The 20946-nt window shown below is 43.1% G+C and overlaps 3 protein-coding genes and 1 long non-coding RNA gene across 18 annotated transcripts in view; 1 reads left to right on the top strand and 3 right to left on the bottom strand.

Moving 5' to 3' along the window:
* The window catches only part of abi1a (abl-interactor 1a), a 45395-nt gene extending 39733 nt beyond the window's left edge, over positions 1-5662 (bottom strand). For all 14 annotated transcript variants that reach the window (XM_020041765.3, XM_029116243.2, XM_029116247.2 and 11 more), the window contains exon 1: positions 5335-5662. In XM_020041765.3, the coding sequence (XP_019897324.2) occupies positions 5335-5451 (117 nt within the window). In that variant the 5' untranslated portion in view covers positions 5452-5662. The remainder of the gene's footprint in view (positions 1-5334) is intronic.
* On the bottom strand, positions 2354-3390 carry LOC109614871. Its single transcript, XR_002195839.2, has 2 exons — positions 3262-3390; positions 2354-2587 (listed from the first exon to the last, which is right to left on the bottom strand). It is a non-coding gene; the product is annotated as an uncharacterized LOC109614871 (long non-coding RNA).
* Positions 5663-5931: 269 nt separating the features above from the next.
* On the top strand, positions 5932-14709 carry acbd5a (acyl-CoA binding domain containing 5a). Of its 2 annotated transcripts, XM_034289317.1 has the most exons (14): positions 5932-6057; positions 6414-6536; positions 6789-6909; positions 7525-7597; positions 7877-7994; positions 8111-8143; positions 8551-8769; positions 9806-10012; positions 10820-10908; positions 11166-11418; positions 11658-11857; positions 12032-12088; positions 12276-12385; positions 13079-14709. In XM_034289317.1, the coding sequence occupies exons 2-14, from the start codon at positions 6452-6454 to the stop codon at positions 13089-13091; spliced, it is 1578 nt and encodes a 525-aa protein (XP_034145208.1). In that variant the 5' UTR covers positions 5932-6057; positions 6414-6451; the 3' UTR covers positions 13092-14709. The 2 variants fall into 2 exon arrangements, with proteins under 2 accessions (XP_034145208.1, XP_010902024.2); XM_010903722.4 differs by lacking the exon at positions 8111-8143.
* Positions 14710-14932: 223 nt separating this feature from the next.
* Positions 14933-20798, bottom strand: mastl (microtubule associated serine/threonine kinase-like). The gene is made up of 12 exons (XM_010903723.5): positions 20357-20798; positions 20055-20192; positions 19494-19633; positions 19307-19395; positions 19107-19213; positions 18797-18950; positions 18508-18680; positions 17254-18303; positions 16758-16896; positions 15816-15929; positions 15508-15609; positions 14933-15370 (listed from the first exon to the last, which is right to left on the bottom strand). The coding sequence occupies exons 1-12, from the start codon at positions 20534-20536 to the stop codon at positions 15213-15215; spliced, it is 2544 nt and encodes an 847-aa protein (XP_010902025.3). The 5' UTR covers positions 20537-20798; the 3' UTR covers positions 14933-15212.
* Positions 20799-20946: the final 148 nt, after the last annotated feature.

Raw genomic sequence — 20946 nt, 5'->3', positions numbered from 1 at the left:
TAAGTTTGTAGGCTGTATTGATGTTGGACTTGACAAAGATCCGGCATGCGACTGAGTAGACACAAAGCCAGAGGAAAGGATATTACAGGAGTGATGCTGTTCATTTGGCCTTTGGGCTGCGTAAGGTCGCGACCTAACATCCATATATTTCATTGGGTTCCCAAATTGCTTCATTCTAAATGCTTAAAATCGACCCAGAACATCAACGAAAGGCTAATCTCTAATGTAAAGTAAAAAAAAAAAAAAAAGAAGAAGAAGAGAAAAGCTACATTTTAGCTGGCCTACTTATAAGATTGTATTTATTTTCTTTATTTCGGGAAAAAGGACTGTGGACCAGAAACAAATGATTCTGCAGTGAGTTTACAAACCATCTTTAGTAAATCACATTTTATTGATCATGAGAATCCTTGTTTTGAGCGTCAAACAAAGCAAATAGCCGTGTAAAACAGCTGCGAATGACATGTTCACAATAAGCAGTTTGTTTATAAAACAACCCACCACTAATGCTAACCAATCAATGCATACAGTAATATGGTCATCCATCATTGTTTCCTATTGAAAAACCTGAAGCCACAGGGATTACAACATGAAATAACCTTCATTCATTTACAGTAAAGGAACACTGGCTGACCCTGCCATGTGAGGCTGTCTTTCTGGCAGGCCTGTGATTAGACAGAGTGTCCGATGAGGAGGGGAAGTAAAGTTGAGCTATAAATAGTATATTAATCCATATAAAAAAACGAAACAATGCCAGAATATACAGAGGCTCTACAAACGCGACCTGTGTGTTGACAGATTCATAATCTACAAAATAAATGTGTGTATGTGCATTGCAAAGAACCCAGAGGGCAAAAACATGAACAGGGAAAGCTTTAAGAAATAGAACGCCAACACAAGACATCTGGGAGAATAAAAATGTCCACAAATCAAAATCAGTGAGTAGTGACATGAACTTCAGTTAAATCACGTCCGCAGCGTTCATGGAGTCACTGTCACTTTTGAAACTCTGCGGTGTGGAGCAGATGGGCCGGGGCACTGAAAAGCTCAAGGGTTATCCTGAGCACGGGGGACTGTCACTGTGCCACACAAGGTTCCATTCATACCTCAGGTAGAACACACAAACCTTTCAGAGGATGGAAGCTAATTGGGGTGTCATTCTGTCAGTCTGGAAATAATGTCAATGTACTTGTGAGAACTGTACAAGTGAAAACAGCTACAGAAATAACTAATATATTAGTTAAAAAAAAGAAAAAGAATATCAAACTTCATACTACCAAGTAATTGACATCATTCACTGTCCTGTTCCTATAGTACTTAAAGGGTCTTCCTTCTCGAGTTTACTACAACATTAGAACACAAATGCCACTTACAGTCTCACCCATCTGCACATAACCCAAGAGAGAAAAAAATTGTATAGTTGTAAAATCAAACTATTGTTACGTGCAACCTCTTCCATTTGCCTACTTTTCTACACACCCCTGGTCTCTGAAGTGCCATATTCCTATCACTTGGCATCAATACAATGCACAGGCTGGACCAAACCAAACAACTCAGCTTGGGGGGGGGGGGGGTGACAGGTGGTAAAAGAGATGAATGGGCTTGGCTGGCCGGGCTAAGAGCCGCTAGGCTTTCCGTGCTGAGAGAAAAACCAGGCCACTCCAAGAGCTGAGAGCGAGGAAGCGAAAGAAAGACAGAGAGAGAAAGAGAGGATGGGAGAGAAGGAGGACTCTGTAATCCATACAGACTGAGCAGTGTGAAAACCATTCATCACCTAGGCCCAGTCTGGCTTCGTTCCAGTAAGGAGAAAATAAAAAAATTAAAAAATATAACTTCCGCTGGGTTTCACTTTCAGGAATAAAAAAAGGTCAACAAATCCTTGTACGGCATGCTTGACTCATTGTGATCACATTGTCATTTAAAGCATTGGCTTAGTTGTTTAATGCCCCCCCCCCAACATTGGCCTACATTCAGTCTTGACCGTGGAGTGTCTTACAGACATCTCTGCAGAGCACCTGAAACAGTAGCAAGGAAATGAGGCAGCGATACAAGGTGAATAAACATTTCCTTGCTACTGCTTCCAGTCGGCTGCCTCTGCCCTCACTTCAACCTCCAAGCCTGCCGCGTGCCCAGCCTGCCAACACTCCAGGTGGCCCGGTGAATGCATGCCCCAGTGTCCTGGTCCAAAACCGCCACCCTGGCTGTCACAGAGGTGAGGATGAACACAGCGTTGACGAAGCGCATCCCGGGAAAAGACAGTCCAGGGTCAGAAAAACAAATCATGAGTCGGTCACCATCACGCTGGGAGAGTGGAAACTGTAATTGGGTAATCACAGAGTTAAAGAAAGCACTGGAGTAAACAAGGATTATATTTATTTATTTTTTAAAGCAGGCACTTCCACAGAGGCGTGGGTTAATATCAGGTAATATAAATATGGGCAGACGTCGGGGCAGTTGTCGGGTCAGGTTTGGTGATGAGGACTGCTCAAATTTCTGAGGTTTCACAACACGCCAACCGCCCCAGTCAACAGACCTCAACGCAGTTGAAAACACAAGGGAGATTCTGGTGCTCCACCTGAGACAGTGTTTTCTACAGAGAACATGTGAATAAATATATATTCAGTTAAAATATAACAGTTTAAGCCAACCCCTCAGGAAGACACACCCCAAAACCTCTACATGACCCAGGTCAAAGGCTAAGGGGGAGGTGGAGGTGGAGGGGACAGCAATACAGTATCTGTATGCCCTGGTAGCTGTTATTGTGGGTGGAGGGAGTAACTGCCCTGCTCAAAGTCACAGTTTCATTACAGGTTTTCATATAATCCATTGTTGGGTTCAAACTAACACCCACAATAACAGTTAACACTTCACTTACTTAGGGTGCATCCCTTATCTAATGCACCAGAAAAACTTCATTTGGACACAGATTCTTCAGATGCTTTACAGACCATCTACAGACTGTCAATAACATGTTAATTAACTATCTACTAACACAAACGTTAAACCCCATCCTATCCCGAACCTTTACTTTAACACTTATTTTAAACGTAGCCTCATCTTTAAACATAGCAAGCATTAACTTTTTGTTGACAGGTTGAATATCTGTAGAGAATTAACAAATGGTAATCTAAAATATCTAAATAATGTGTGACCAAAGCAAGTTCCAAGAGCTATTAGGATTACGTGTCTTGCTTAAGGGCAAAACAACAGTATTATAAATTAGTTTTGTTCCAATTTGTCGGTTTTGGGATATAAATTAGGGACCTCTGTAATCGTCCCAGTGCTCTTGAATACATCGCTGTCTGCTAGTCCACCTGCAAGGAACATAAAAATGCTGCACTACAGTCCGTCGTGTACAGTGCACCTGGAAACCAAAACAAAGAAACGGGAACAGAGAGGAAAAATAAGAAAACAGTCCCGGAAGACAAGCAGAGTCAAGCTGAGACATGTTGCTAAGCACCTGGTTTTGTCTCTCACTCGTCTGTTGTCAACTCAGAGTGAGAACGCGAGACAGACGCAGAAAGACAGAGAAGCAGACAGTGGAAATTATGCACAGATGGGGTTTTTTCTCATAGAGACAATATGAACAGTGTTGTCACGTTACATTCAAGACTTAAGTTGAACGAGCGGTAAAAATGCCGAAAGGCTTTCGTTTACGACATAGACGTTTTCAAACTCCTCTATATTATGCAGAGTATGCCGCTGGTTATGCTCCAACAATCTGTAGGGATTTGCCATAGCCTATCCACTACATTAAACATATTAAACTCAGAGACGGAACATTAAACTTCCGTTAGGATTATCGAATAATCTTGCTAAGACCTGGTTGAGTGTTGTTCATCTGTGAAGTTCGGTAATAACCAAAGATGCACGGATTAAAACCTCACAGACCTGGAAACACCTATAAGTCATTATTTTTTCCTCGACTCTGGTCTGCCACTCAAACATTCCTCAGCTGGTGTCAGTACACATCGGAATTCCTTTCGGCACTTGAGATCTGGATCGCAGCAGCAAGCGAGAGCTTCTTAACCGTCAGGCAAGTGTGCTTGTCGAGGACCAAGATAGCTCATCAAAAGTCTACGACGTGATGTGCAACCATATTTATTAAATACGTTTTATAAAATCAGCCGCAGTGGTGAATACATTTCAATATTAAGTTGGCACAGACGTCCTTTACGATTCCCTTACTAAATAGCGTCAGTAAGCATTGCCAATAATTTGGACTTTTACAGGCATGAGTGCAAATCATATATTGTCTATTACAAATCCGCTTTGGCAACTTCCAGGACCAGTAAAACTGTTTTCAATACTGTCCCAATGGTGCATATACATTAATAACTTCAGCTAGACCACAATTCAAGTAATTATAATGAAGTCGTGCGCAATATGCCTTTGGAGTTACTATAAGCAAACTTGGCAACATGACGTAACACATAAAACAACCCCGTAAAATAACCGAGGAACAGTTTTCCATTCTATGAACTCAGTTCAGGAATTTGTGAAAACATGACCAAATTCCACAGCCACCATTTGTGGACCTCAGTTACAAGGTAACACAATCGCGTGGGCCACACTGCAGAGGCACTCATGAAAACTGACACGGAGGTAAACAAACTTTAACCGTCTAATTTCAACCAGAGATTTGGGAGGACATACTAAACTCAGTTGTCTCAAAATAATGTTGAAGTTATTATGTCGTTAAATCAACAATATACATAAATGTATTGAAATATAGTAAGTTTGCCATTGCATACAATACCATAATGTACTGCGAACATTGTTTTTAAAAAAACGCATGGAAATCAAATGACAAACTGTCCCAAGGTGTCTAAAGTGAGACCGCAAAGAAGCAAGCCAGTGTTTTCGTCAGCAACTGCCACGGCAACTTCGTAACAATGTAATAATCGTTTGAAATGTTATAATTTTAACAGTTAACTATGTTCACAGAGTTTTAACAACAAGTTACGCATTTTTTGTATTCTTGTTTAGTTTTATTTATTATTTATTTCATTATGATAACAGCCGAAGTTAGAAGACACACCCTCTGTGTAAACGAACTAAATCTGACCAAGGGACCAATTGGCTGTAACAATGCAATGAATGGGCAACAGTCTCCAACGTGTCCAGTGCTGACAAACCAAACATTAAAATTGTCACAAACTCTCAAATAAGTGTACTCTCTATGAATATCAAGTTGCCTACTTAATCTGGAAATTGTAACTCTTTCCTATTTCTTTATCAACATTTCCTGTCCGGAGTTTCCCAGTCGTTCCATCGACAAAGAATCCCGAGATTACAATGTACTATATGTAAAAAAAAATCACTTCATTTGCTTACCTGGACATAATTGTTTTCACAGTAATCTGCTACCCGTGTGAGATTCTGGTAACTCTCTACTAGAGCTCTTTTGCCGGCTGGAATTTCTTCCTCTAACAACATTTGAAGCTCTGCCATCTTACATCTCCCCGCATAGCTTCTTCTTCGTCTTCCCTTTGAAACCACCAGCTCAGCTGCCTCGAAGAGAAACTCCTCCGCCTGGTATTGTGGGATTCCTGGCCTCGCTTTCACATCCGCGCAACCACTACTATCCTACAGCTTGCTGTCGACCGCTCGCAAAAAAAAAGATAATCGCCGGGTAGACTTATGGGATACGTAGTACGGTACCCTTGCCGAGGTTTCCGAGATGCAATATTCCTTGGATTTGATACACAATACCAACACGTGATGATTTATGCACATGAAAAACAACAACATTGAGCCTAAACGCTAGTTGTGTGATGGCTATATCCCTATGCCATACCTCTTAAAGGTACATGTTGATCAATTACACGCTCAGCCATATAACTACATATCCAGAAAGCTACCAGTGTGTGTGATGCATTGTGGAGCTTGTAGGGATTTACGTGACGCTAAACGACGTCCATATCTGAATTTTGGCTGGAAAAAAACTACAACTCCCTTAGCATACAGTGGCTGTCATTACTGTATTGTATACATGGCTTCTGTTGGTAAGTAAAGAGAGGTCGCGGACGACGTCTCAAGCATATATATCATTAAATGGTAAGTGACACGCTGAGCTTATTTGCCAAGCATAATACATACGTTTTATAATTATCAGAATGATACAACTATGTAAAGGTATTTAAATGTATTCCCGTAGTCCCTTTTAAATTGAGTTGACCAATTTTTACAGACGACATAACCCCCTATGGTGGATTCTTGGTTTAGCATTCAACTACGGGTTCCCGTCAAATAGTCATATAACTTCCAGTGTTATTTTAAATACATGTATGTAAGTTGTACGGTTTTGCGATGTAATGGAGTGCATGACCTAGCTAACGCCACAAGTATTGCTGCAACAACCCATACAACTCACATTGTACATTACTGACAACTTCCATCCTGATGATTTCTAGGTATTTATAGGCTGCTATCGTAATTCACGATTTGGGTCATGATGGAGAATGAGGATTCAACACCATTGTACGAGCTGAGGTTTGATGCCGCTGTCAAAGTGATACAAAGCTTGCCACCAGACGGTAAGAACTGTACAGGGTTTATGCAGCATTGTAGTTAAGCCTATTAAGTTAACCTACATTACAAAGCTGTCTGGGAGGTCTATCTGCCCTTTATAGCTATAACCTCAATAAAATGTACAATGAACTGCAATGTGTGAACCCTACAACATTTTCCAGAAGCCTTTCAAATACCAAGACCCCCTTTTTACTCCAAAGTAAATTATATGTTCACGCTTGTGTGATGTGTTTGTCTTTATTTTCTATCCCCTCCAGGTTCTTTTCAGCCCTCTAATGACATGATGCTCAAGTTTTACAGTTACTACAAGCAAGCCACCCTTGGACCTTGCAACATACCGAGGCCTGGCTTTTGGGATCCGGTGGGCAAAGTCAAATGGTAATGCAGGAGAATCGGAGCTAAACACGGTCTCCTAACGACACTCTACACTGGAGTCCTGTTTGGTTTATGAAATGTAGTCACCTTTGCTGTTGCCACACTCTGTCCGATGAACTCAGAACCTGTCATACTTGTGAGGCCCGAAATGCCAGGTCACCTTTTACCCACTCTGAGGGCTCATTGTTTTCAATTGCGTATGATGTTTTGAAGTTGCACACACATTCAGTTAACTTTTGGACTGTTAGACGGCTATTGCTTCACCAAGCCTTGTGGAGTGGCCAGTCCTGCTGCTGCTTAGCAGTGTCTATCTTGGTCATTGACCAAGTGGTTATTCTGCTGATAACATGACACGATGACCCGCACGCTGCCGACGTCACATGCTGTCCGCAGCCCCTAATCTTTTTACTGTCCATTTGACCCAATTGTGTAAAGTTTACAATTGGAGAGCAACCGGAGCACGGAAGTCCTTAAAAGCAGTTGTTTCTGTAATAATTAAGTTCGTTTTGTAACTTGCTTCATCACTTGACGAGGATGTAGCGGTCATTGTCAGTGCTATAGACTCCAGGAGACTGCTGCCATAGGTTTCAGTCTAAACCTCTGGTTCTGTCTGTTAAGGGATGCATGGAATGATTTGGGAGATATGTCCAAAGAAGAGGCCATGACCGCTTACGTTGAGGAAATGAAGAAGGTAAGTGTTCCTGCTTGGCTTGGACAATGCTGATCCAGAAGTGGCTTTAACTTCTTTTTCAAACAGATTGTTAATACATCCGGGAAGGCGATAATATTCTATTGAATATCGAATTGACATTTTGTGCGTTCAACCAAGTTAAATGGAATTGACCCTGGGGCCCCTGGGGGACCTGGGGGCCCCTGGTGGAGACACTTTGTTGACAATCTAAATGACATTCCAGGATCACCTGGATTTTCCTGCACCATCTGTGAACACCTGGTTGTGTTTCCTTGACAGATCCTGGAGGGCATGCCCTGCACCAGTGAGGTGGAGCAGCTCCTGAAGGTGTTGGGACCCTTCTACGAACAGGTGGAAGAAAATAAAAAGATCAACCAGGTGTCAGACCTCTCCGCAGGTACTTTCCCAAACATTTAAAATTTGTATTAATTTATCTTTATATATGATTGAAATTCTTTTTTTTATTTGGCATGTCACTTATTTTTAACTTATTCATTTCTAACATGTGCTCAGCCCGTTTGGCAAAGTTTGCTAAACAGCTTGAAGGCAAGTGTATATTATAGATCTGTTTTCTCCTGTAATGATCTGTCCCTCTAGTGCTGTAACTCAGTATAAGTAATGTGTCTTTTTTATTTTATATTTTAGCTTTAGATTATATAGTTTAGAACGTATTGTAGTTTGTGAGAGACTTTTTAAAAAAAATTTTAATAAAAGGCGCAATAAAAGGGGAATAGATTTTTTTTTGTTTGGTTCAATTTAAGGAATAGTAACATATAGTTCTATAACACTGTAACATTGCCCAATGTTACAGTGCCCAACACTTGAACAACACTACTGTTGTTTGCTCCTTGGGCTTTCAGGCCGGGTGTCTCTGTCAAGCACTTTGTGACAACTGCTGTTGTAAAAAGGGCTTTATAAATGCATTTGATTGATTGATTGTTGCTATGCAACAGGATTTGGAACCATGCTATCATCAAAAAGTGTCACGAAGAGTATCATTCGGACCATGGAGATGAACGGCACCTTGGAGACACGACCACCCAGGCAGGGTGTGAATGTAGCGGAGCCCAACGTCTTCGCACTAAAGGAACACAGCGAGGAAGAGGAGTTCAGGTTTGATGAGGAAGATGACATGGAGGAGGAGGAGGAGGAAGAACCTTCTGAGAAAAACGGTACGTCATTGAACACTGACACTGTAATTTAACGATGAGTAGAAAAAAATGTCATGGACCATTGTCCTGCTGTAAAAAACAATTATCAGAGTTGGGGAACATTTTCAGAGCAGAAGGAAGCAGGTGTTCTTCCAGGAGAACCTTGTACTTGGCTTGATTCATGCGTCCTTCACAAAGACAAATCTGCCCGATTCCAGCCTTGCTGAAGCATCCCCAGATCATCACCGATCCACCACCAAATTTCACAGTGGGTGCGAGACACTGTGGCTTGTAGGCGTATCCAGGTCTCCATCTAACCATTAGACGACCAGGTGTTGGGCAAAGCTGAAAATGTGACTTGTCAGAGAAGATTACCTTACTCCATTCCTCTACGGTCCAGTCCTTATGGTCTTTTGCGAACTTCAGCGTGGCTCTTCTTTGCTTCTCATTGATGAAGGGCTTTTTTCTAGCTTTGCACGACTTCAGCCCTGCCCCTAGGAGCCTGTTTTGAACCGTCCTCGCCCTGCACTTTACCCCAGCTGCTGTTTGCCATTCTTTTTGTAGGTTACTTGATGTCATCCTACGGTTGTTGAGTGACATTCGAATGAGTTGACGGTCATCTTGGTCAGTGGACAGTCATTTTCACCCTCTGCCAGTCTGTAGCTTTGTTGTCCCCTTGTTCTTATGAACCACCATCTTTCAAATATTCAGGATGGAAGCAACCTGACGCTCACTGTATCCCTGTGCCAGTAAAGCCAGAATTGGCTCTTCTTTTCCTCACTCAAAGCTTTTCTTTTCAACTCTTTTGAATAGTTATTTTTTTATTCAAATTACCTTTGAAGTACTACTTGCACTACTTTTGCCATCCAGCTGGTCCTATTGCAAGAGGATAGTGATGACCACAGCAGTGGTTTTTATACTTTTCCTTGTTAAATTAGATTTGGTTCAGGAAATCACCTAATCAGTACCTCATTAAGTAAAATGAGGTGTGCCTGTGTTGGAATTTTTTTCCAGAGCTGTATTTTATTTGTAATAACATTTTGAAAACGTCTTTCAGCAAGAAAAGCCTCGGCCACAAAGCCAAAAAAAAAGTCCTCATCCGGGAGGCCTGAGGTGAACAGGACAGTGGGGAACGGGTTGGGTCTCCTGTCCAACGGGAGTCTCTCCTCCAAGTCCTCCCTAAACAGTGAGGATCCTGTGGAAGGGCTCACCAACCACCCGCTGCCTCTGGATCCTCCCGTCCAGGTGAACGGCCACCACGCGGGTGAGTCCCACTCCAGTTCACTTAGCAGAGTGTGTTGAGTAATGATGGTAAAGATTGTCACGGCGACCTGAAGTCGCGCCTCTTGCGGCCTTCCATTTTCTCGGAGACAGCTGCAGTGTAAAGGAACACACGATTCATTGTTTCATTTTCAGTTTTTATATCTGTTAGTCTTTAATGTGGGATGTCTGAAACAATGACCTGAAAATGGTTTGTCATGGTTACCCAGTATATAGAATATCAACAGTACTCTCTTTGGCCTGTAAAAGTAAATCAGATCAAAGTCACTCAAAGAATATTTTTTTTTTAGCAGTTCTCACAAAAGTGGTTTTATGGAAACCCAGCTCAAAGGAGCCTTCACAAGCCAAATCCATACTTAGTTACAAGTTGTGAAGTTGTATATTCAGTCCCTGTACAGACGGGCACCCTGGCTGATTACGGGGTTTGTTTTCACGGATCCTTGACCATGTGACCTGATAAGCTGCTCAGCTCTAATGTAGATCTGTTGCAAATCAGCATTTCCTTGGAAACCACCACAGACAGTTGGGCAAGGATTGCCGTTACGTTATGAACTTAAGAGTTTAAACACGATGTCCAGTTGTGTTTAAAAAATTAATAATGAACACCTCTCACCATCACATCACATCAGTGCTCACATGTGCAGGGATGCGTTTGGAGTGGGGGGGACACAACTGAGACCTTAGCAATGCTTGCATTTGTTTCTAGTCGAAAAACAACTCCCGGGGAAAGATTCACGAACGACTAAGATTCCGAACTGATCTGCATGGGACGGCGTGTTTGTTTCCATAGATCTGGATGGATTCGGACTCCAGCATGCTGCCAACGACTCGGACAGCGAGGTCTACTGCGACTCCATGGATCAGTTTGGCCTGGAAGAGGTGAGGCAAATGTTGCTCTTTGCGGTCAAGCTTGGACAGCCTAGCGGTCGGTCCGGTGACCAAAAGGTGTTTTGAGTTGAAAACTGTGAACAGAAATAATCAGGCATTTTCCCCTGGACTGACACAGCAAACCCCCGCGTTTAACCATTTCGGAGGAGTAGGGTTTAAATTGGAAATGAAGGCTTATTTTTGGACCCGCGTGTGATTGATGCAAGATTGACGCAAAAATTTGTTTTCTGTATGTGTGTTCGGTCCAGGGTTCTGCGGGCCACACTGACCGTTGCCTCGAGTTGGATGAAGAGGAACAGGGGGAGGAGAGGGAGAACCACAGCCCCCTGTCTGATCAGGAGGGGCCCGCAGAGGCACCGTGCGGGACCCCTGACGACACCCAGGGGCCGCCACCGGGTGTCCAATGTGGTGGGGAGGACGGGGCGTCAGGGGGAGGGGTGTCTGAGAGACGCAGACTGAATAACGATAAGCCCCGAAGCTCCCTGGTCAGAAGAGAACGAAGTAAGGCCTGAATGTCGTTACACAATAATGTGTGTGTGGGTTGGGGCCCTGTCTTATTTCAGTTTGTAACCTGTGTGTGTGTGTGTGTGTGTGTGTGTGTGTGTGTGTGTGTGTGTGTGTGTGTGTGTGTGTGTGTGTGTGTGTGTGTGTGTGTGTGTGTGTGTGTGTGTGTGTGTGTGTGTGTGTGTGTGTGTGTGTGTGTGTGTGTGTGTGTGTGTGTGTGTGTGCGCGCGTGCTAGGCTCCAGGTCATCCGGGCATGACCCCGGGGCCTCGGGGCCCTTGCAGTGTAGTGGGGGAGACGGGGGGAGCTGGAGGGAGGCGGGGGCGCCAGGAGGCAGTCTGAACGAGCACATCGTCGTGGCGCTGGCCCGGCTTCAGGAAGACATGCAGAGCGTCCTGGAGAGGCTCCACACACTGGAGGCCCTGACAGCGTCCCAGGTCAGACGCCCGCGTGTAGGATTCAAAACATTAGACCACCAATATCCAAATACGCCTTCAGCTCTCAGTTGTTTGTATTCGTGCGCAGGAGGTGTAGATTTTGGAGCGTGACATTAGGGCTGGACTGTAACTATTTACCGTTGTTTGGTTGCGTTGTACATTTTTTTCCCGCAGGCAAAGTCATTGTCTCTACCGTACCCACCATCACCACTGGCACAGAAGAGCCGTAAGGTACCGTTCAATACCTAATCTGTCTGTCTATGTTTCATTTGGACTCCCAGAGCCATAGACCAAAGATACCTTCCCATCACACCTTTTGACTCGCTGTTTAGGAACCTTTCCTTATAGGGATATTGTAAGTATATTCTGAAGGACCTTTCAGTTTGGTCATCTTAAAGCCTCGTCTTCTCTCCTCTAGAAACCGACCTGGTGGCCGTTCGAAGTCTCTCCCGGTACCGTTGCGTTTGCAGTGCTTTGGCCGTTTGTGGTGCAGTGGCTCATCCGACAATTCCTTCAGCGCAGGAGAAGGTAATTACCGGAAAGATTGGCGGATATGGAAAACCAGTCTAAACAGGGCAGTGGTATCGGTAAGTAATATAGCCCGGTCATAAATTCCGTCTTTGTGAAGCTCACAGCGTTTCTGTTGGAATGGGTCAGAGGTCCTGATTGAATTCTGTTGTGATTTTCGAGGCTGTGCCTTTGGGGGCAATGAGCTACGGTCCTGTCAAGTCTCAGTCTGTCTTTGTCGGTCAGCTTCGACTTGCGACCACTGTTCCTCTTTGGCCAAGCAGTTTGTCCATGATCGGCGTGGGCCATCTTGATTTTTGAGACTGCGCATTGAGTCATGGACCATTGAATCTGCAGTTTGGACACCGGCTAATTGGCCTCTTTGAAACCCCTTTTGAACTGTTATTTGCCCTTTGCTTTAAAAACTCAAACATCTAATCTAATTGTCAGACCTCTTTCATAGCTGACTCATTTGGTACTGGTAATTGACAATCCATCTAATGTGGCCTGTGCAGCTGCGTGTGACACTTGTTTTCCATGCGGTGTTACCTTTATTTTGTCCTCCCCCTTTGTCTAATACAAATATGTTATTCAGTCAGGCATGCATGACTCCGCTTCACTATATAAAGCCAGTGTATTTTCCAACAACATAAAGCATTTTTGTATTTGAGTCTTGACTGCTTTCTAACATTGAATGTTTGTCCTCAATTTCAGAAGAATCAACTAAGGAGCCACCAGGCCCAAAGATGCAGAGCAACTTGGAGCACTCTTAAAAACAAAAAAAATAGTATTTGATTGGGCAACGGCTGTAGTTTCCTTTCCGCTTTCCCTTTCAGCTTTCCCCAACATGTCTTTGACTCTAGCTTTTGCACTACGAAAATGGCACTAGGACTAATGTGTGGTGGAAGCCTTGCAATCCACTGGAACTAGAATTGAAATCAAAAGAGAAATGTGAATGTATTTGACAGTAGCTTAAAATTTAAGCAGACTTGATGAACCAGTTATTTTACTACATTTGTGTTTTTTTTCATAATGACAAGGTTTTAACTTGGGAGACAAATCTATTGGTTGTTGCGTTACGTTGAGTGAGACAATGTTCGTAGGTTGCTATGGTTTCTCTTTAATTTTGCTGTATACCATAATAGTTCTGGGCATTAGGAGAGCCGACTTATTCAACTTGTCTTGCAAATGCCTGGCGTGGATATACCGCTACAGAAAGCCCACGCCATATATGATAATAGTTGCTTAGGCAATGCTGCTAATATATTATTACTGTAGGTAGACCAAGTATATACTGTATAATTGTGTTCTTCAGAATGTACATTTAATTCTGAAAACGTGTTAATTTATTATTTTTAATGACATGAAATGAAGTCTTTATCATCTAGCCCATTTGGGTTGTAAATTACCGCTAAAGGTCTTCTCCAGGATGTTGTTCATGTTTTAAGAAATATCCTGTTTCATCATGGCGTTATACACCTAATTTATGTCTGTTGTGCATTTCATCAATCTGTGATAAGTGCCTTGCCAGATTTCGGTAAATGGGATATTGCAGAGCTGTGTGAAATATAGCTTTGAATTATTACAATTCTCTTTACTCTTGAGGAAACACAGCTCAAAAATATTTGTAGCGTTGGACCAAATTCTGATAAAAATGTTTAAAGTCTATCAGACAAAAATAAATAAGTAGTTATCCATCCTTCTTGTTTAGGCCAGAGACCAAGCTGTCAAGAACACAGAACATGCAGTTCTTCTCTTGTGAAGTACATTGTTCCCAAATGTATGTTCCAGATGCTTTTGGAGCTCGAGTAACACTTTGAAACAAGCAGAACTTTTATAAGTTGATGACATTTCATATTGTTTTAATATCTGTTAATAGCATTTTTTTTTTTTATGTAGCAATGTATATTACACATTTTTGATGTTGTAAAGCAGCTGTGGCCACGGAAATATACGTGATCTGAACAGGGATAATGTATGGACTGTAATGTTTAAAAAAAAAACAATTACCTTTAATTGATTTTCAGCTTAATTATTTTTATGTAGTGTACATTGTACACAATAACAGCTGTATAGTCCTTATAATGACAACATGAAGATTAAATTGCAATATTTTAATTGCATTCTGTTTTAATTTAATGTAGAATATTAATCTGTGTCAAATTAGTATTGGTAAAGTGAGATTGACATTGGCAACAGAGCGGATATTTTCACAGCCATCAATTTGTTAAATAATACAAACTTTCTACTAAATCTGATGCTTTCTCACCTTCTCTGCCTTAAGGGGTAGATGGTTGTTTGCATGTGATTGATTATCCAAGGCACAAAATAAAGTTTGAATATAGCCTTTTGTTCTGTTCTTAGCCACAAAGAAATATTTTACCTTAACTATGCATAAAAATGTCACCACTCTGAATGAACCTTATGTAAAACATGACGGCTTTTCTCCATTGCTCATCCAAGAGTAAAACAATTATGTAGCTCAGCAATCACTTTACACAACATACATTTTATTTCAGATTTTGCAAAAACAAGAAGAAATAAAAACATTTTGTGGAGAGTCTCCAAACAGATGTAGTGAACAAGAGCAGTCATTGTGGAAGTTTAAAAATGGAGGTGCAAAGAGAGCAGCTTGCCATGCTGCTGTGTGCTTTATAATTAGTGCTGTTAAGTTGGAAGACACAATCACAGAAATACATTTCCTTAGTATACATTCATGTTTTTTCTTCCTCAACAATAAATACAAAACAGATCTGAAGAGAGAAACACATGGTGTACATAACAGTTCTGGGTAAATGCCATGATGACATGGTGGGGGACAGCATAACATGCCAAGACATGGCTGGTTCTACAGACTGAACCCAGACATGACAAGGTGCTGGGCCGAGTTCCTGGCGTCAAAGTATGACGTGTCCGTTTCGTCCTCTGGCTGGGGGATGAAGGGCATGGTCTGATTCTGCAGGTTATCCCAGTCCAATCCCGCGAACAGAGCGTGACTCCTCAGTTCTGACGCAGTAGCAAAAAGAGATGTCTCTCTAGTAAACTACAATGTAGCTGTTACCGATACAATTTGTCGGTTAAAAATTGCGTCCACAGATTGGCATTGCAGCCCAGTTACATTTCTGTGCCGAAGAGGCCCTTACCTTTGAGGCCAGCCCGTTTGTTCATGTCCATGGTGAGTAAAATCTCTATTGCATCCCGGGAGTTGTGGGACAGCTCCTCCTCACCACCAGGCCAGGGGATATCTGAGAGAAAATATTGAAAAATGAATATAGCCGATACAAAACACTTTAAAATGCACAACCAGACCTTGCTGTGAAGTACACAGCGCCAAGGGCTTCACATTCCACTGACAAGTGTGGAGCAGCCCTGCTCCTTTCCGCTATCGAATGAATGGAAATCAAACTTTTAACAGCTGGAATCAGCAGTCACGCTAGCTGCTGACACCTACCCCGGTTCAGAATGTTCTGGAAGACAAGCTGAGGAGTTCCGTCGTTGAACGGGGGCACGCCGGTGAGAAACTCAAACAGACACACACCCAGGGCCCACCAGTCCACCCTGAAGTCTGAAACACACACACACACACACACGTATGATGTGTCTCATTCACTGCAGTGGTGGAAGCATAATCTGAGGCGGGCAGCATTCAGCGTAGTGTTGTGGTGTAAAACGCAGAGTTGTAGGTTCCATACGTTTCTTGAAATATGCCATTAAAATGATTGTTTATGATGTGAGGGGGGGGGTTGTAAAATTCTGTATCGCTTGATGCAATTACTTCACCCAGAGTATTTTTTCCACTCTTGTCTTTGTAGTCTAAAGGGAAATCAAGTCAACTAAATTAACGTTTTTCCCAACAAATGAAAAAGGCTGTTTGAAGAAATGGTCGTTGACATCTTGAAATTGTGTCTTGAACAAATAGGCATATCTATAGAATCATCCATGTTAGTCCTCCACTCTGACAAACCCAATCCAAGACAACACACACCAAAATATATAGGCATCCCATTACAATTTCCCTGAACTGCCTCCCAACATGGGTCCAACTCCACACAAACCCAATAACGGAGCTCCCAAAGCAGTAAAAACAAGGGCGAATCGGAACCAGAAATGTTGCAACCCATGTGTGACTGAATCAGGCAGCCATGTCCTCTGGCACCAGACAGTCAGCGCAGGGACGCTGAGAGCACATGCATTCACACTAGGAACGTTAGCAATGTTACAATACACTTACCGCCACAATAATGGTACCCTGAAACTAACAAAGGACATCTGTTAAAATGGTTAATTTCTCCAGATGCCTCTGTACCCTGGTAAACAGGACGTATGACTGCCATCAACAACAACACATACAGAAACGGTTTGACATCCCAAACAGCATTTGGCCTTCTCTTACCGTGTGGTTTCCCCAGGAGCAGCTCTGGGGCTAGGTAGTCCGGGGTGCCCAGAATTGGTACACCATCGACGGGCACTCGACCTCGCCTGACACTCTTAGGGGTCCTGAATGGAGTATGGGAGGCTGGCAGCTGTGGGGTCTGAAATTAAGAACAAACTTACCTGAAATTACTTCAATGAAAACATGGGATACAGAATCTGACTCAGTGTTAAATTGCGGCCATCATGAGAATATACAAACTGAAATTCAACAGACTGAATATATACAACATACACAAAAAAAAAACTCCTGAATATATATATATTTTTTTTTTCATTGAGTGTATTCCAGTACTCATCATCTTTATGATTACTAAAATGTTTTAACCCTGGTTTTACTGTCACCTTGCTCAGGGACAGAACAACACATTCTTCATGTGATTCGATCTAGCAACCGTTTGGTTATTGGCGAGACACTAAGCTAACCGGCCCTGACCTTGGTCCATGGATATATATACCTGACAGAGAGAGCCGCTTGACCTGGGTCTCTTCTGGACCGGCGTGACGGCGATGGGCATGCTCTGTTGCGAGACAGAGGTCACATCCATGGCTTCCACTGATCCCAGGCTGAGGCGTGAGCTCCACGACATGTTGGAGCGGTTGATGGAGCTGCAGAAGCTCCGGAAGGCCACCACGTTCTTGGGCTTGAGGAACGAGGGTGTCTTGGCCACACCCGGGTCCAGTTCGGGGACTTGGTCGATGAACGAGCTTTTGGAGACTCCCCTCAGGGTGACCCCGCTGCTGAGGTTTGCCGTTCCTGCATTAGGTGAATGAGCAGACAGTGGGGAAACTGGCAGTATTCCACTGTCATTATGCTCTTTCAACACCAAAGGCCCTTCTTTGACACTTTGAGTGGAGCTTCTTTCGTTTGGGCTGTTAGCAAGGATGGACATCTCGTTAGCAGACCCATCGGGGTCCGAGCTCAGGCTCCTGCTGAGTTCGTGGTCTTCCTCAAAAGACGCCCCCTCGACAAAGACCCCTTCTGCAACGTCATTCAACTCACACAAGAGGTTTTTGGCCACAGCAGTGGAAGTGGAGCGTTTGGGGTTCTGTCCGTCAGCAGAACCTTGAGGCTCTGATCCAAACTCCTTCAAACGAACGTTGGCAAACACCCCAGTCAGACCAGTGTGGTAGGTCATAGCCCTCTCTGGGACACCATAACACCGCTGATATTGTGTAACGGTCTTCTTTGAAAGTGACTCCAGCTGCTCAGGGCTTTCTTCCACCTCCTCAAACCCTCTCTTTCCTGTTGACGTTACGGCAAGGTGGCCTTCCACTGATTTCCCGTCAGGTGCGCAGTGTGGTTCACCTCTGGAAACATTGCATCTGATTGGTTGAGAGACTTCAGGCTTCTGAGTGGAGACGCGACGGAGCTTCCCATCTAGGTCGAAGTTGTCCAACGTGGCCAGGGAGGAGTCCCGGCGCTGAATCCGCATTTCAGAGATCGCCTTTCCTCCCTTACGTTCGCTTGCATTCCTACCATGTGGGTATGGGAAGTTCTCCAAGTCCTTCAAGAAAGAAAAGCAAATAATAACGACACACGTCTTCTAATGACCAAATACACCGCTACATGACCAAATATACCACTACAGATGCAAAATACATTTGAATATAAAACAAAGCAGAATCAACAGGAAAAATTACATATTTTTCCTGTTGATATTAGAGCAAAATGAATTCAAAATGTTTTGAATTTGTAACTGGCTGCTAACCTGCTCCACCTCCCATAATGGGCTGACACCTCCCTCAGAGTCCGTGGTGGAGGGGAAGAGGCATGACTGGCTGCTGCCTGCACTCGTCGTCTCAAACCTCCTCCTGGACTTCAGCAGTCTGGGGGTTAGGCTCTTACCCAACAAAAACGGGCTAAAGACACAACTGTTGGGTCCTGACAAAGAAAAACAAAAAAGGCTCACCTCAGGACCGGTTTGACTGCAGATCTAGGCACTGTGGGGAAGGTGGAGAACCCGAAAGACAGGGTGAGATAGAACTGAAGAGACAAACCCAAAGTCTGGCTGTGGCAGACAGGAGAACCCAGGAGTCCCTTCGGCCTCCTCAACGGCGAGCAGTTTTTCCGCTGTTCGATTTTACCACACGACATGGGGCTGAACACGGCAGAGGACCGGCAGCGAGGCTTACTCTCCACACCTGGTGTGTTCTGTCATTTTGATGAGATTAAATATTCAATATGGCAACCTAAGAACCAGTGTTCTATATCTGCACCAACCAACCATGGGGCATTCACCGACTGCACAAATGCATTGGGGATACTTACGTTCAAATGCAACGAAATGGAACTGCAAAATGTACTCACAAGTCCGAGAGAGCTAATCAAAGACAAGACTTGACCGGGTGTGCGGAAATAATCTTGTGTGGGCTTTGCCAATGAAGGGGTTGTCAAGATATCAGACAGACTCAGTTCTGTTAGGGGATGCAAAATACATTTGAATATAAAACAAAGCAGAATCAAAAGGAAACCTTTGCTTTAGTGTAAATAACAGTGTATACCCATACCTCTGTCAAGCTTGACTTTAGAGAGACCAAAATCCGTAAGCTTGATGTGGCCTTCGTTAGATACAAGCATGTTGTCTGGCTTCAGGTCCCTAAATGATTAAACCGATTTTTTTTTTTTTTAAATATGAATCAACCACAGATGAATAATTCTGAAATGTATAACTTTTTTTAGATGCATAGTCAGGACCTGTGGATGATTCCATGCCGATGCAGGTAGTCCAGAGCGCGGGCCACCTCTGAAATATATTTAGCAGACATGTCCTCATCAAAATAGCCGTAGATGTGAAGAAGTGACTTCACATCCCCTCCAATGAGGTACTCCATCACCTGGGGATAAACATGCAAAGAAAACAGACCGGTCAGAAAGGAGGCAGATCTCAGTCACTTCGGACATTTTGTCTTCTATGGGAGAACCCCCCCCCCCCCCCCCGTCCCTGTCCCCTTGTCCCTGTCCTTGTCCATCTGGTCATGCTTCTGTCCTGGATTATGTTTTATAAATTCTGGACACAGCCCACATGCATTTATTTATTACTACAACTTGTACTCTTAGAGCCCCTCAGAGCCTGGTTCCTCCCTAGATTTCTTCTTAAGTTTCAGCCACTTTAAGTGAGTTTTTTCTAGCCACTTTGCATCAACACTGTTGTTGCTTGCCCCTTGGGGTTTCAGGTTGGGTATTTTGTAAAAGCACTTTGTAACAACTGCTGATGTAAAAATGGCTTCATAAATAAATGTGATTGACTGAACATACCAAATACACTTTCGCTGCCGTTTGAAGACAGTAGTACAGTTGCACAACAAAAGGGCTTTTGCTGAGGGCCAACGCGTCTCTCTCTGCCTTCAGCTGATCTGCCATATTTTTGTCACGCATGTCTGCTTTCTTCATCACCTGGAGAAAAGTGCATAGCGACTAATGTGTTGTTATCCTCAAATTGTCGATGACAATTATTTCAGCTACATGAAAAATAAAGACGTAAAATACAACCAAAGTCTACCAGTGTTAAAAACATTTTTTAGCTCTCGAGTCGGAATTGTAAAACGCGGTTCACTTGCCTTGATAGCATATAACCGTGCATTGCATTTCTTCCGTGCTAGGTAAACCTTTCCAAAGGCACCACGGCTGATGGGCTTCAAGACAACGAAGTCTTCGATTGAGGCTGTCTTAACAATATTGGACACCTTCCCATCTGCACATGAAGCGTTGCCCTCATTTTGCACCTCACCCGCATCCATTGTTGACACCAAGCAGCGACAGTACTACTACTAGCTAATTAGTCATACAGCTAACGTAGGAATGTACCGTTGAAATGTTACAGATGTCACACATCCTGAGAGTAAGTCTAATTTAAAAACAAAACAAAAAAAGGCATACATACAGTTAAATTAGCGAGCTAGATTATTTTTCATATGTTCTCACGGTTAACTAACCTGACTGACAAGTGACAACAAGGCAAAGTTTGTTTTGAAATTTGAAATTTGCTCCCAAAGATTAGGTCCTTCTGTGACGTACTCTTCTGTGACGTACTCTGGGTCAAAGAAAATGCCAGAACGAATATCTTGACGTGGTCACAAAATGAACCTACTATTTAATTAATATTTGTTTGTTCATTTATACATTTAATGTATATATTACTTTAATGAAT

Source organism: Esox lucius, chromosome 21 (assembly GCF_011004845.1).
Source record: "Esox lucius isolate fEsoLuc1 chromosome 21, fEsoLuc1.pri, whole genome shotgun sequence".
NCBI lineage: Eukaryota > Metazoa > Chordata > Actinopteri > Esociformes > Esocidae > Esox > Esox lucius.
The sequence above is the reverse complement of the archived record's forward strand: the minus strand, read 5'-3'. Positions and strand labels throughout refer to the sequence as shown.